General features: G+C 39.1%; 1 protein-coding gene across 3 annotated transcripts; it reads left to right on the top strand.

Moving 5' to 3' along the window:
- Positions 1-2,042: 2,042 nt before the first annotated feature.
- LOC149037929 (uncharacterized) lies at positions 2,043-8,327 on the top strand. 3 transcript variants are annotated; one of them, XM_089186569.1, is made up of 8 exons: positions 2,143-3,052; positions 4,115-4,197; positions 4,779-4,899; positions 5,209-5,291; positions 5,722-5,820; positions 5,922-5,966; positions 6,334-6,444; positions 7,899-8,327. In XM_089186569.1, exons 2-8 carry the CDS (start codon positions 4,144-4,146, stop codon positions 7,947-7,949), a joined length of 564 nt encoding a protein of 187 aa, XP_089042695.1. In that variant the 5' UTR covers positions 2,143-3,052; positions 4,115-4,143; the 3' UTR covers positions 7,950-8,327. The 3 variants fall into 3 exon arrangements, with proteins under 3 accessions (XP_089042692.1, XP_089042693.1, XP_089042695.1); XM_089186566.1 differs by lacking the exons at positions 2,143-3,052; positions 4,115-4,197 and adding an exon at positions 2,043-2,127; XM_089186567.1 differs by lacking the exon at positions 4,115-4,197 and having other exon boundaries at positions 2,053-3,052.
- The last annotated feature ends 4,987 nt before the right edge of the window (positions 8,328-13,314 follow it).

Here is a 13,314-nt window from a genome sequence, read left to right as displayed (position 1 = left end):
TAGGGAGAGTTAGGTGATAAGACGCGCCATGAAATAGAATAGTCAATGTTGTCGTTCTTGAGTGTCCAGATGTGTTTGCTAAGTTCGGTAGAGTTTTTGTGCTTGGCGTGGCCGAATGATGCGGTGTGATTTCTGTGTCTTGTTTTGAATCAAAGGAATGAAGTTGTCGGCGGAGATGGAAATTGTTGTTACCCGCGAGCTCTTGCTCTTTTGAATGATGAAATAGGCCATGAAAAATACGAGGATATCCCAAGGTCAAGTGATAGTTTGCTTGAGAAAAATCCAAAGGTTTTTGTGCTGCTGCTTTTCTCATCGAACTCCTTAGGGAAGAAAGGAAATATCACGGAAAACCCGGCAGAAACCGTGGGCAAATATATTGAGATTAGAACTTCGGTTCTTTAGCAACCCATTTGTACCTACGCATCCATGCAGAAGAAAGGGTTCAGTTTTGCGCTGATTATTAACGCTGTTTCGTTCCTACTTACCACAAAAAGGAAGCAATCTAGGTGTTTAATCACTTAAATGCATTACAACAACATTAAGTGCCCATGCACCCTATATTAATCTTCTGTTACTTTGAGGTAACTTTTGTGGCGCTCTTCTGTATTACTAAGCCAAGAAAAAAATCCAGGAGTTTATTTAACACACTTGAATAAACAGAAAAGTCTTTACGAAGTTATTTCTTGGAAATTTCTGGCTAATATTTCTTAGTTTAGGGACCATTAGGCGACGTCAATTTCACAGTACACTTTGCGCGCCTAGAAAAGTTAATCGGTAGATTTTAGGACAAATTTGATGGTTGTTCAAACAAAAACTTACGCTTCCCTAGTATCGCAATGACCTTAATCCATGTCTGATAAAACAGCGGCGAAAAAAAAGGTTTTTTTAGACGACGAAATAACCTCTCGCTATCCATTTCTTTCTGACGACTTGCAATGTTTGCCCTGTGCCGGTCCAGTCTGTGCAACTTTTGGAGTCTTGAGGAGTTTCCAAAGGCTTTCAATAGTTATTCAGCAATTAAGGTTACAAGCTTTCATTATTTGTAGCCAGGTGTTACGAGTGTCAGTGTAGAGCAGGGTTGTTCCCAGAAAAATCTCAGGATCGTCGGTAACAGCAATAAACTGATTTACTTCTCGACTTCTTGATTTTACTTCGCGACTTTACAGCACAAAGCTTCACACTTCTCTCTTTTTTTTTTGATGAAACTAACGCTCTTATATACATTAAGTCCAAGGGTTTAGAAACTTCTCTAAAGAACTAAATTAAGAATTTAACTAAGATTAACACGTTTTCTAAATCTGAGTAATTACATAAGAAATATAACGTTCCAGAATATTCTTATATAGAAACGTCACGGCTGGATGACTTCGGGTTTTAGAGTGAAGAAATGTAAAATGGTTTCCGTGTTTACATAGCCTGATGTAAACGCTTGGGAGGTTAGGAACACTCGATAAGCTGAAAACCACTCCTCTTCGTGTCGTGGTTTCCTACGCTTATCTCGTTATCTCGTTTACATAGCCTGATGTAAACATTGGGAGGTTGGGAGAACACGAGATAAGCGTAGGAAACCACGACGCGAGGCGGAGTGGTTTCCAGCTTATCGACCATTTTACAAACAATATTACATATCTTTTAATAAATTACCAATGAAAGAGGAACGAAAACCGTGTTTACATACGCTCATGTAAAATGGTTTTATGGCCAATCAGAGCGCGCGTACTATTTGAATTATTTTATAGTGAAAAAAATGTAAAATTGTTTCCGTGTTTACATAGCCTGATGTAAACACCTGGGAGGTTGGGAGAACACGAGATAAGCGTAGGAAACCACGAGCGAAGCGGACAACTTTTTGCGGTGGCTCCAGCATCCGTGCAGGTGTTATAATTCTCGGAATCTTGGGCCTTTTAAGTTCCAGCAGTTATTAATCGTATAACCACCGGAAATATCAACAAACACTTTTAAAAAATCTGTAAAACCTTTTTGATTATCTTTTGACTGATTAATTGATTGATTATGTTTTTTTAATGATCATCTCTAAATAAAGCGATGGTCAGATTGGCTTACGTTTCTATTGCATTCGGAGGCATCTCACTGTTGGTGAACCTGTTGCTTCTGTTATTCAGCTCAGTAAGTCCAACACATTAATTCTAAGAACGTAATTTTAGCATGTAACTGAAAAATAATTCAAGAAGATAAGATATTATGACGAAAGTTGTCTGAGAGGTTCGTAATTAATTCTTCTCTTAGAAATTTAAAACTATTCAGTAGCTTATTCACCGAAAACGGCTTTTCTAAGTCACAATTTCATGAATTAATTTTGCTTTGATAGTAGTGAGTTCCAACGATTATCTCACATTAATTCAACACTTTAAACACATTAAACTATTTGAATTATTTTATAATGAAGAAATGTAAAATGGTTTCCGTGTTTACGTAGCCTGACATAAACACCTGGGAGGTTGGGAGAACACGAGATAAGCGTAGGAAACCACGACGCGAAGCGGAGTGGTTTCCAGCTTATCGAGATGAATTATTTTATAATGTTCTATAAAATGTTCTGGGACTTGACTTAGACAATTTTTCGCAACACCAGGCTTAACTGGTGTATGAGAATAGGAAAATTTTTTTACAGTAGAAAAATTCAGGTTCAACTTTCTCTTGTGTCATTAAAAACAATGGCTTGTATTGCGGAACAAACGGAGAGTGATCGCAATTTTTTTTTTACTTTCTCTTTCGCCAGACGCTATTTGATACAAAGCGCTTTGTCGAGCTTTGATTAGCATATCAATGAAAAAGACATTAACTTTGCATACGCACGTGAAGTAAAATAACTTAATTATTGAATGAAATCAATAGTAACATTAAACAGGGTAAACTCTCAAAAGTAAAAGGTTAAAAAGCATCCAGCAGCTAAGCTTGAATCAGTTCACTTGAGCTTGACGTTCAGTAGAGCAACTTCGACTAATCATCTTCGATGGCAGTTTTGGTGAAAATTTGTTGCTGTGGCTGCAGCCTCCGTGCAGGTGTTGTGATTCTCGGAATCTTTGGCCTGGTAAGTTGCAGCAGTTATTAATCGTATAACCACCTAAAATATCCTTCTGCTTTTCATACCTTAGTAATGGTAGTTCCGTACAAATCGCGAACTTTAAGTTCCGAGAAAAGTATACCTAAAGCAAAGATTAACCACGCGGAATTTTGTTGCGTCGCGTTGAATCATTACACGAATATTAGCGAATGATTTCTGAAACGTTTTTCTCAAGTCAATAACGACTTTATTGTTACCAGTAAAATGTCGTAAAAAATGATTTGTCAACGTCAACGCAGAGACATATGCGCTTTCTCAACTTTCAGGACGACTGAGCAACTGACATTGCAAACTTCATAACTTTCATTCGGTCAAAAACGGGCATTGTAGAAGAAATTGTTTCACGGTAAAATTAGATGTTACAGCTGCAACTAATACTTTGAAGCAATGAAATGATCCTATCTGGTGACCTTCTGATAAAAAAATCGCAGACTGAGAAAAGACGCTAGAAAAACTTCAGGCTTGAACAGTATTCGAAGGGGTACCTCTCAGATACTAGTCATTCGATGTTATCAACAGAGCTACGAAGTCTCATGATTGAAGCGAGGCAAATTCTATCGGGTTCTTCGTTCCTTTAAAGGAATCTGATTTTTTTATAGAAATCTAATTTGATCTTGAGATGATATTGAAGTAAAGACTCGATCAGTGTAGGTGAGCTGTTACTAAAGAAATCGAGGTACTGAACACTTCGTGGCTAGTATAATGCGGCGATTCGTTTCAGCCAATAGACTTTGTCGGATACCTTTTTTTAAGCCAATTCATTACACTCCGCACTCACAGTTCGAGAATTCAGAACGTTCTTCTATCACAGAAGGATCTGCAAACGCAATTTTACTAGTTACAATTTTTAAAAAAATATATCTCCAGAAGAAAAACCGGAAAAATGAAATCACACACGATTCGAAAGCAGCACTTTCAGTTCACCTCCAACTGTACAGTGAAGTAACATGTTATAGAAATGTAATCATAGAGAATTACAAATGGGCACGCTTAGATATGGAATCTCTTTTTTCCTGTTCAACTCCATAGCTGAATAGTTAGTGCAGCGAACGAGTGAGATGTCGAGTGAGATGTTATTGACTTTGTCCTTAGCGACAGAAGATATCTTTCAGGTACAGCCAAAAGCAGCCTGTGGCAAATATTCCAGTTGTCGATTTTCGTTCTCAGCTGAATACTGAATTCGTAACTTTTATTTTTTCTCTTGGTATTTTGGTTGTCTTTCTCCTCTAGGAAAGGGGAGGGGGAGGAGGTGAAGGGGGGAGCGGGAGGGTGTGGAGGCCGAAAGGGAGGGGGGAGTAGGCGCAGGGGGCAGGGGGAGGAGACGGAGGAAAGGAGGGGGAGGAGGCAGAAGAGGGGAGGGGGAGGAGGCGGAGGAGGGGAGGGGGAGGAGGCGGAGGAGGGGAGGGGGAGGAGGCGGAGGGGGGAGGCGGAGAAGGGGTAAAGGGGCGGAGAAGGGTGAAAGGGGGAAATGTTGAGTGTTCGAATTGATCGGCGCACAAATATTTGCAGTCCAACTGTGTTTTTGTATTTGAAACATAGCCTCTTCCTTCCTTCCTCGTCACAAATGACTGAAGTTAGTTGGCAATTCAAACCCTCGCATGTTTTTCTAATTAATTCAAAAGAGAGCAATCTGTATATATTTGCTTTGGTATATCAATTCTGATCTGTAGTTGCGTTCCTTCTTGTATTTCAGATTGCATCATCTTATTCAATTTACCAAAGCAGTCAGTCCATCGAATTTTACAAGTATGTAGAGGAGAACGCTTACGAAATCAGCCCGCAAGATTTACCATTCAGCGAAAAACATTTACCGGGTATTAAAGTTTACTTTTGTCTTGTTCCGTAAAATCCGTTGGGAAGAACACGTAGTTAGGACGAAAATATTTCATTTGTGAGATCATTTCTTGAATTTTGCGAGTTTTTTGATAACTTAAATATACATTTTATATTGGTTCGTGATCTTGTGTGAAAATGAAATTTCAACAAACACTTTTAAAAAATGTGTAAAATCTTTTTCTACAAAACGTACCGTATCAGTCAAGACTGTCTCTCCTTTTTTGATTATCTTTTGACTGATTAATCGATTGATTATGTCTTTTTTTAATGATCATCTCTAAATAAAGCGCTTGTCAGATTGGCTTACGTTTCTCTTGCATTCGGAGTCATCTCACTGTTGGTGAACCTGTTGCTTCTGTTATCCAGCTCAGTAAGTCCAACACATTAATTCTAAGAACGTAATTTTAGCATGTAACTGGAAAATAATTCAAGAAGATTAGATATCATGACGAAATTTGTCTGAGAGGTTCGTAATTAATTCTTCTCTTAGAAATTTAAAACTATTCGGTAGCTTATTGAACGAAAACGGCTTTACTAAGTCACAATTTCATGAATTAATTTTGCTTTGATAGTAGTGAGTTCCAACGATTATTTCAAATTAATTAAACACTTTGAACACAAAATGGAAAAACTATTTATACGACTGCAAAACACAAATCGCCAAATTGGCAGTTTTCGCTTCAAGTTCAATCGCCAATATTTGTTTTTGACTTGACCCAAACAGTCGCAGTATGGAGCGCTGACTTATACTTACTTATTTGTAAGTTTACGTTACTGGTCATCGTTCTTTTTCGTCGCAGGGTTACCGATGTTTGGCATTTCCTTGGCTTGGGTGGAGCATCTTCGAGCTCTTTTTCAGTTTTGGAGTGATCATATTTTACATTGCCATCTGCAATGGGGTAAATTGAAACAGCCTTTTCCTTTTTTTTTTTTTTATGAATTACTAATAGAGAGTTTTTCAACGAACTTGACATGATTTCTGTTTCCTTTTATGTTACAGTTTGCCTTCTTCGTGTTTATTTACGTCATTGTATGGTTGCTGTCGGTATGTTCTATTTCAGTCTTAGATCAATTTCTTTTTGAGAATGGAAAAAAAAACCGAAATTGCATTGATTTTGCCTTGGCTCTGTGATTGGCCCAGAAAACTCACGTCACTATGCAATCAGAGGCGAAATTAAAACTGATCATGCCTTGGTCGCCCTGGTTTTCCCGCGCTTTAGGCACTCTAGGTGTTTTACCTCAGTCCATAGCTACCTCTTCCAAGTGTTTTTCTTTTTTCTGATTACTTGGTCGGTTTTGGTTTTAACATGCTAGATCAAAACGCGCTCTATTCTCCTGTTCAATTAACTGCATACTCTTAAATTGATAATGGTCTGGGTCTGAACTCATTGCCTCCCTCTTTTTTCTTTAAGATCTACTTCATCATGGTGGTGTATTCGTACATCGAAGCCCTTCGTGAAGATCCTTCGGGAACGAGTGCAGGATTTTCTCCCCCTCTGACAGGCGGTAACCAAACCCAGATGGTAATTACATTTCCATTGCTGTAATGCTACATGACCTTCGAAGTCAAATTGGCTATGAATATTCTTGTGTTACTGAGCAAAAGTACGCTACTATAGCAGATGGAATAGCATTCTATTTAAGGGCAAAGGTGGGCGCTCTTCGACTGCTAAAGCTATTAATATTGGTAACGAGAGCAAGTGAAGTTCATTTCGGTCTGCAATCATACGGATGATTAAGAAAACCGGACGACCGCTAAGGTATCAATCTCGTGATTTGTCAGTCACGAATATAATTATAGACAGAATTGGACATCACAAAGTCCTTTTACCCATAAATCATAACCATTACAATTTCGGGAAAAAACCCAATACATCTAGGACAAACATCTCCGCTAGAGAAGATGTCTTACGCAAAAAAAAATTCCTACATTCGGGAAATTCCCCAGTTTTTTTTCTCTTTTTTTCAGGATGAGTAGTTGTTGCTATTGTTATTGTGATCAATTCTGTGATTGGTGGATTTAGCTGAGTGGACTTAGTATAACTGGAAAATTACAGCCGGCTGTCCGATTACACCGTTCGATTACAACGGTACAGATCTAGAATGATTAGTGAAAAATAAATCAGCTAATGCTGCAATCACATTTGAGGAAATTGTAACGGTTGTGATTAGGGCTGGAATAAGGTACATTAGTGTGACTCTGGTGTGTCACTTACAATCTGCAATACTTGAACCCCATAGCATCAGTTCTCTTCCCTAAAGGTAATGTATATTTTAGTACATGACGCTGAAAATCCATCTTAGCTTAGGTATCCTAAGAGCATTTCCATCTCAGCGTATCCAGACTGATATTTCGACTCGAGAATTCTGTTATCCGAACAATTGCCTTTCCCGCGAAGCAATTTTTAGCTGTGTAATGGCTAGGTTCAAACTGCTCACTTCTACTCTGCCTCTAAGTTTAACTTGAACTGCGCTTTCTGAATGGTCAACTGGTTTAACTGCGAGTGAATAAGACTTTTTTCAGCAATTAACGATCCATTTCAAGAGATTCTAAACTATTCTCTCTCGTCCACTTATTCTACTTGGGAATGAATTAAAATTTAAGTAACCCAACGACCACATTATAACCTGCGAGAAAGAAACAAAGCCAGTTAGAGTTGAAGCCAGTCAGCAAGGCGAGCACGCAAAAGGTCTATTAGGGTATTGTTCGGGAACCTCTCTCACGCGCACTCACATCGTTCGCTGGCTCGAAAGGTGCAGTCCTCGCCTCTCGTGTCACACTGCCAATGAGAGCATGCTCGCAAGCTAACCACACACACACACACACACACACACACACACACACACACACACATATATATATAATTTTTTTTTCCCATTTATACCAGAAGAAGATTAAGCGAGCCAAGTTGTAATGATTTATTGAGGAAGTTTTTTTTTTTCTCCATTTTTCTTCTTTGTTTTTATTATTTCACAGGCTTGGATGCCACCCCCTCCATACACAGTATCCCAGGAAGGCACTGTGTAAATTCAGGAGAACATTGTGACTGTCCCAAGAGATGACTGATCATCGTTTTAATTTGGGCGTGAAATTGTTAGAGAGGCTGACTAACTTTAACTGAGTATAACTGTAGAGAATATTTTATTCTGATTGAAAGCGAGTAGGATTAAGAGATCGGTCATTATTTATCGTCTGGGGGTGGGTCAGAGGAGTTTGGTTGTGTCACAATAGAATTTAACTGATCCTCCATATGCACTGTACTATTCTGATGACCCCATTCCCCAGTTGCAGTCAATTTTCTATAGTCTCAGCCTCAGTATAAACTGTAATTTAGTGTTAACAACTGGGTTGAAAACGTAAATTAGCCACCGTAAAGAGTAAAAAAGCTGACGTTTCGAGCGTTAACCCTTCGTCAGAGCGATTGGAGGAATTGTGGGTTGTGTGTGGCTTTATATGCAGAAAGTGGGTAATATACCTGGGAAATTTCCGACACTTCTTTGGCTTTTCCGGACATCAAAATTTCAATTGAAGGCAACGGCTTATGTACTAGTGTTTACTACAAACCTACAGATTCACATAGTTACTTGTTGTATTCATCCTCACATCCATCACACGTCAAGAACTCCATACCTTTTTCACAGTTTCTCAGACTTCTTCGTTTATGTAGTGACGACTCAGAGACAATGTGCCAGTTTTTCGATAAACGTGGCTATCCTTTTTCTGTCGTTCAAGCGGGCCACCACCGTGCACAACAAATCGATCGACAGTCAGCACTACAAACGGCTGAGAAGGAAAACACTGACCGCATTCCAATTACTCTTACATTTCACCCTCACAACCAAGCAGTTAAATCTATCATTCTTAAAAATTTTATATTACTCCAAAACGATTCAGAGACTGGCACTATCTTTTCGCAAGCCCACTTATTTCATTCAAATATGACAAAAACATAGGCAACTTTTTAGTTAGGAGTTCATTTCAAACCAATGACCAATCTGGAACTTTTAAATGCGCTCGCTCACGATGCAAAACTTGTCCTTTCATTCATAACGTAGAGAAAATATCGGGACCCGAGAGATCCATTAAGATCATTGATCACTTTACGTGTATCTCCGCCAATGTTATTTACTGCATAACTTGCACTTATTGCAATAAGTTATACATCGGCGAAACAGGAAGACGACTAGGTGACCGATTCCGAGAACACCTTCGCGACGTGGAAAGAAATGACAAGGACGTACCAAACCAGTCGCTAGACACTTTAATCTTCCTAATCATTCTAAAAAGCATATGGCAGTTTGCAGCCTTTCCTTACATCTAGGCAGTTCGGAAAGCCGTAAAACACTAGAACAAAAATTTATCTTCCAAATCGGCAGCCTTAATCCCCACGGAATCAATGAGCGCTTTTCATTCAACTAATTTATTCGTCACCATATTCCCACCAATGGCGTAGCTCCACTTTCTGCATATAAATCCACACACAACCCACAATTCCTCCAATCGCTCTGACGAAGGGCTAACGCTCGAAACGTCAGCTTTTTCACTCTTATTTACTTTGATTTACGTTTTCAACCCAGTTGTTAACACTAAATTACCTGCGATACTCTCCCACCGACGCAGCACCACAGTTTCTTTAGAAACTTACCCCTTTACCCAGAATAAACTGTTTTTTTTTTCTCCTTCTTTCTTTCTCTTTTTCTATTTTTTTATCATTTCACAGGCTGTAATGGGATCCCCTCCATGCGCAGTATCCCAGAAGGGCACTGTGTAAACTCAACAGAACATTGTGACTGTCGCAAGAGATTACTGATCATCGTTTTAATTTGAAATTGTTAGAGAGGCTAACCAACTTTAACTGAGTATAACTGTAGAGAATATCTTTCTCTGATTGATAGCGAGTAGAATTCAGGGAGCGTTCATTATTTAACGTCTGGGGGTGGGTCGGAGGACTCTGTACTATTCTAATAACAACCTCCCCCCTTCACCCCCTCCTCGTTGCAGTCAATTTTGTATAGTCACTCCCTTTATACTATGTTGGCGACGAATAATCCCCAATCTTTCCCCCTGAAAATGATGTGATCCCCTAGAGAAAAACTCTACCCGCTCCCTCCCCATGAGGATAAACAATGACTGATCCCTAACGGTTCTAGGGAACATTAATATATATAGGAGTTCACACTAAAATTAGCAATTGGTTCATACGTCAGCGTGCGTTCATCGCGATATGAAGCACGTGGGAAGTTTGGAGAGCACGAAAGGTGCGTAAGAGTTAATCGAGGCTACACCTCGAGCAACTCTAGCTTCTTGAGTGCTCTCCAAACTTCCCAAGAGTAGTGATATGGAACAGTTATTACGGATTTTCATCGCTTCTATAAGATGAATGAAGTTAAAGGGTTAAAATATTCAATATTATAGTGCAAATATGTGAATTTTCATATATCTAAAATCTATATTCAAAGTAATTCGAAAAACTAGCTTCTTCGAAGCTTAAAAGGATAACGCAGATGTATATTGTAAAAGTAAAATGGCCGAGACGTTTTGCATTATGGTACAAGGGTCAACTTTTGGTAAGAGCCCTACAACTAACTGCCTTTTGGTAAACTTGTCAACTTTTATATATTGCTTAAAAAAAAAAAAAAACTTAGAACAAAAATTTTGTTGATATGTCCATTAATTTTTTTCTCAGAGGGTAGGAGAACGAATGCTACAATCTTATTGTTTCTTAGCGCGGTTCGTATTTCCCGGTAACGCTTTCGTGAGTCGCCGAAATATTTTGGGCAAATGTTGTTCTCATATAATTTGTTATAAAACATACACAATGTATTTTGTTCTCAAAATGTATTTTGACATAATAAAACAGATTCTTCAGTCAAACTTATTATAATGTGTTTTTTTCAACCAGAAACCCCTTAAATGCATATATGAATTTTTCATATTTCATGGGAAGTTAAATTAAGAGCAAAACAGGCAGAAATACAAAAGTTAAAAATTGTCAGAAAAAGGTGTTGCAGATGTGGTCTCGGATGACCTTGCCATCCTCTGGACCCCGGAAGCAAACAAGATTAGGTTGATCATCAGCCTCAGCATAGCCATCCAAAGGTTCCTTTCTCAGAATTGCAATGTTATGTAAAACTGCACATGCTCCAATAATGATGGACACTTTTTCTGGCTTCATTCTGATCTCAGAATGAAGCAGATGGAACCTTCGCTTCCACCAGCCAAAGGCTTGTTCTATTACCACTCTTGTTCTTTTGTGGGCACTGTTGAACTCTTGCTGCTTGTCAGTGACTGGATTCAGGTAAGGGGTCATCAGGTACGGCTTGCAAGGGTAACCACTGTCACCCAACAGTAAACCATCTTCCAGGGACTGGTGTTGGATATTAAGTTGTTGGCCAATTCTTGAATCCCTAAATATGAAGCTGTCATGGGTGCTGCCTGGCCATCGTGCTACAATGTTGGTAAACATGCCTAAAATAAAACAGCAAAGAAGTTATGTGACCAGTTGTCAGAATCTCATCTCAGTTTATAACAATAATGTACTGCAAAGAGAAACAACAATAATTGTGTCTATGATGAACTGGGGTACCTGATACAAATATTTAGTTTACTTGGAAAACCTTTTCATTGTTTAATTTTTTTTTTTGAAATTTGGGAGACTGCATCATTTTGAAATCCCTGCTGATTGTTGCACTCTGTTGGTCATTAGCTGAGCAATATATTCACAAATATCCCACATTATTTCTTGCTTTTTTGCCTTGTTTTTTACTTTTTTATACTATCACTAAAATATTGGTGTGATAATTTTGGTAAATTTTCTGTATGTGTGTTTGCAAACCAAACTCCACCTATACCATTTGACTCAAAAAGTATTTAAAAAAAAAATTTTATCACTACTCCCTTTTCCTGAATATGTGAAACTGCAATCTAGTAACTCCCAACAATGCAACCCCATAGCAGCTGGTGTGCTAGAAATCTCAATCTAGAACCTTCTATAAGGGGAGTACCCCTCCCTGCCAAAGGTTATTTTGCAATTTTTATAGAACACTAATTGTGACATTTGAATATTTTACCTACCTTTGTGATTGCAAATTGCTTGCACATTTATGGAATGGAACCCTTTACGATTGACAAAATCGTTTTCGTTTTCATGTGGTGCCTGAATCTTGATGTGAGTGCCGTCAACACAGCCAATCACCCCAGGAAATCCCCCCTTGGTAAAAAAACCGCGTTTGTTTTGAAGTATCTCCTCTTCGGTCGATGGCCACTTGATGAAGTTTCTTCGTTTCTGTGCAAGGGCAAGCGAAACTTGACAGATTATACGGGACACGGATGACTTTGACAGGCCCAGAGTATCTCCAATAACTTGAAGAAAGCTTCCGGAGGCGAAAAAGCGCAACGCTACAAGGACTTGCACAGTTGTCGACAAAGCATGGTTTCGAGATGTATCTCTTTCAAGATCGTCGCGAAGGAGCTCAGATAAAAATTCTATGGACTCTCGGCCAAAACGATATCGACTTCTCAATTCTTCATCAGTAAAATTGGACAGGGAAAAGTCGTCTGGTAGCCTAAATGTCCTTTCTTTCCTTCTTGGGGCCGGCATTAAGCCTAATCCGCCAAGTAATAAGTCGGCCATTTTGTTTTGTTTGGGGAAAGTTTTCCCTCGATTAGTGAGTTAATCCACCTCGCTAGGTGTGTTAAAGTTAACCTTTATTTTAACCCTGGGATAGTGCTAATCGCGCTTTCAGGAACAGAAACTAATCGTAGGTTAAATTTTATTCTTGGGTTAGGGCGATTTAATCGTGGGTTAGCGCTAATCGGCTTTCGAACAACCGGGGCCAGGATCAGTACAAGCGGCAAATTGTTGATACTTTGAAGAGAGAGATGAAACATTTCTAATAGTTGACTGGACAATGAAGTTCATAGCGATGAAGTTCTGGGAAAAACAGGCAGAATGGTTTGCCAAGAGGGGAATCAATTGGCATGTGAGTAGCGCTAGCGTTGTTGTAAGACAGGAGGAAAGCCTGGAAGTAACTTGATACGTACACCTTCTTAACAGCTGTAAACAAGACTGGTTTTCAGTGCTGTCAGTCCTAGAAAATCTCTTTGTCACCATAAAACTACAAAATTCAGGAATAATAAAGGCCTTCCTAAGATCGGATGAAGCAGGTTACTATCAAAACAGTAAGCTGGTATCATCTCTACGAGAGCTCGGATATCGCCACGGATCGAACTCGTGAGGTGCGATCCGATTCTTAGCCACAGGCTGTAAAAAATGTGTCACAGGAATCTGTGTCCGTTAAAAGCGTCAATCAGGAGATACTGCAACGAAAGCCATAATGTCGATTCTGCCAAAAACATACATACCGCATTGAAAGAGAGACCGGTCAGGGGA

Source organism: Pocillopora damicornis, chromosome 11, assembly GCF_964200805.1.
Source record: "Pocillopora damicornis chromosome 11, jaPocDami1.2, whole genome shotgun sequence".
NCBI lineage: Eukaryota > Metazoa > Cnidaria > Anthozoa > Scleractinia > Pocilloporidae > Pocillopora > Pocillopora damicornis.
Note: the sequence above shows the minus strand (reverse complement) of the source record. Positions and strands in the feature narration are given on the sequence as shown.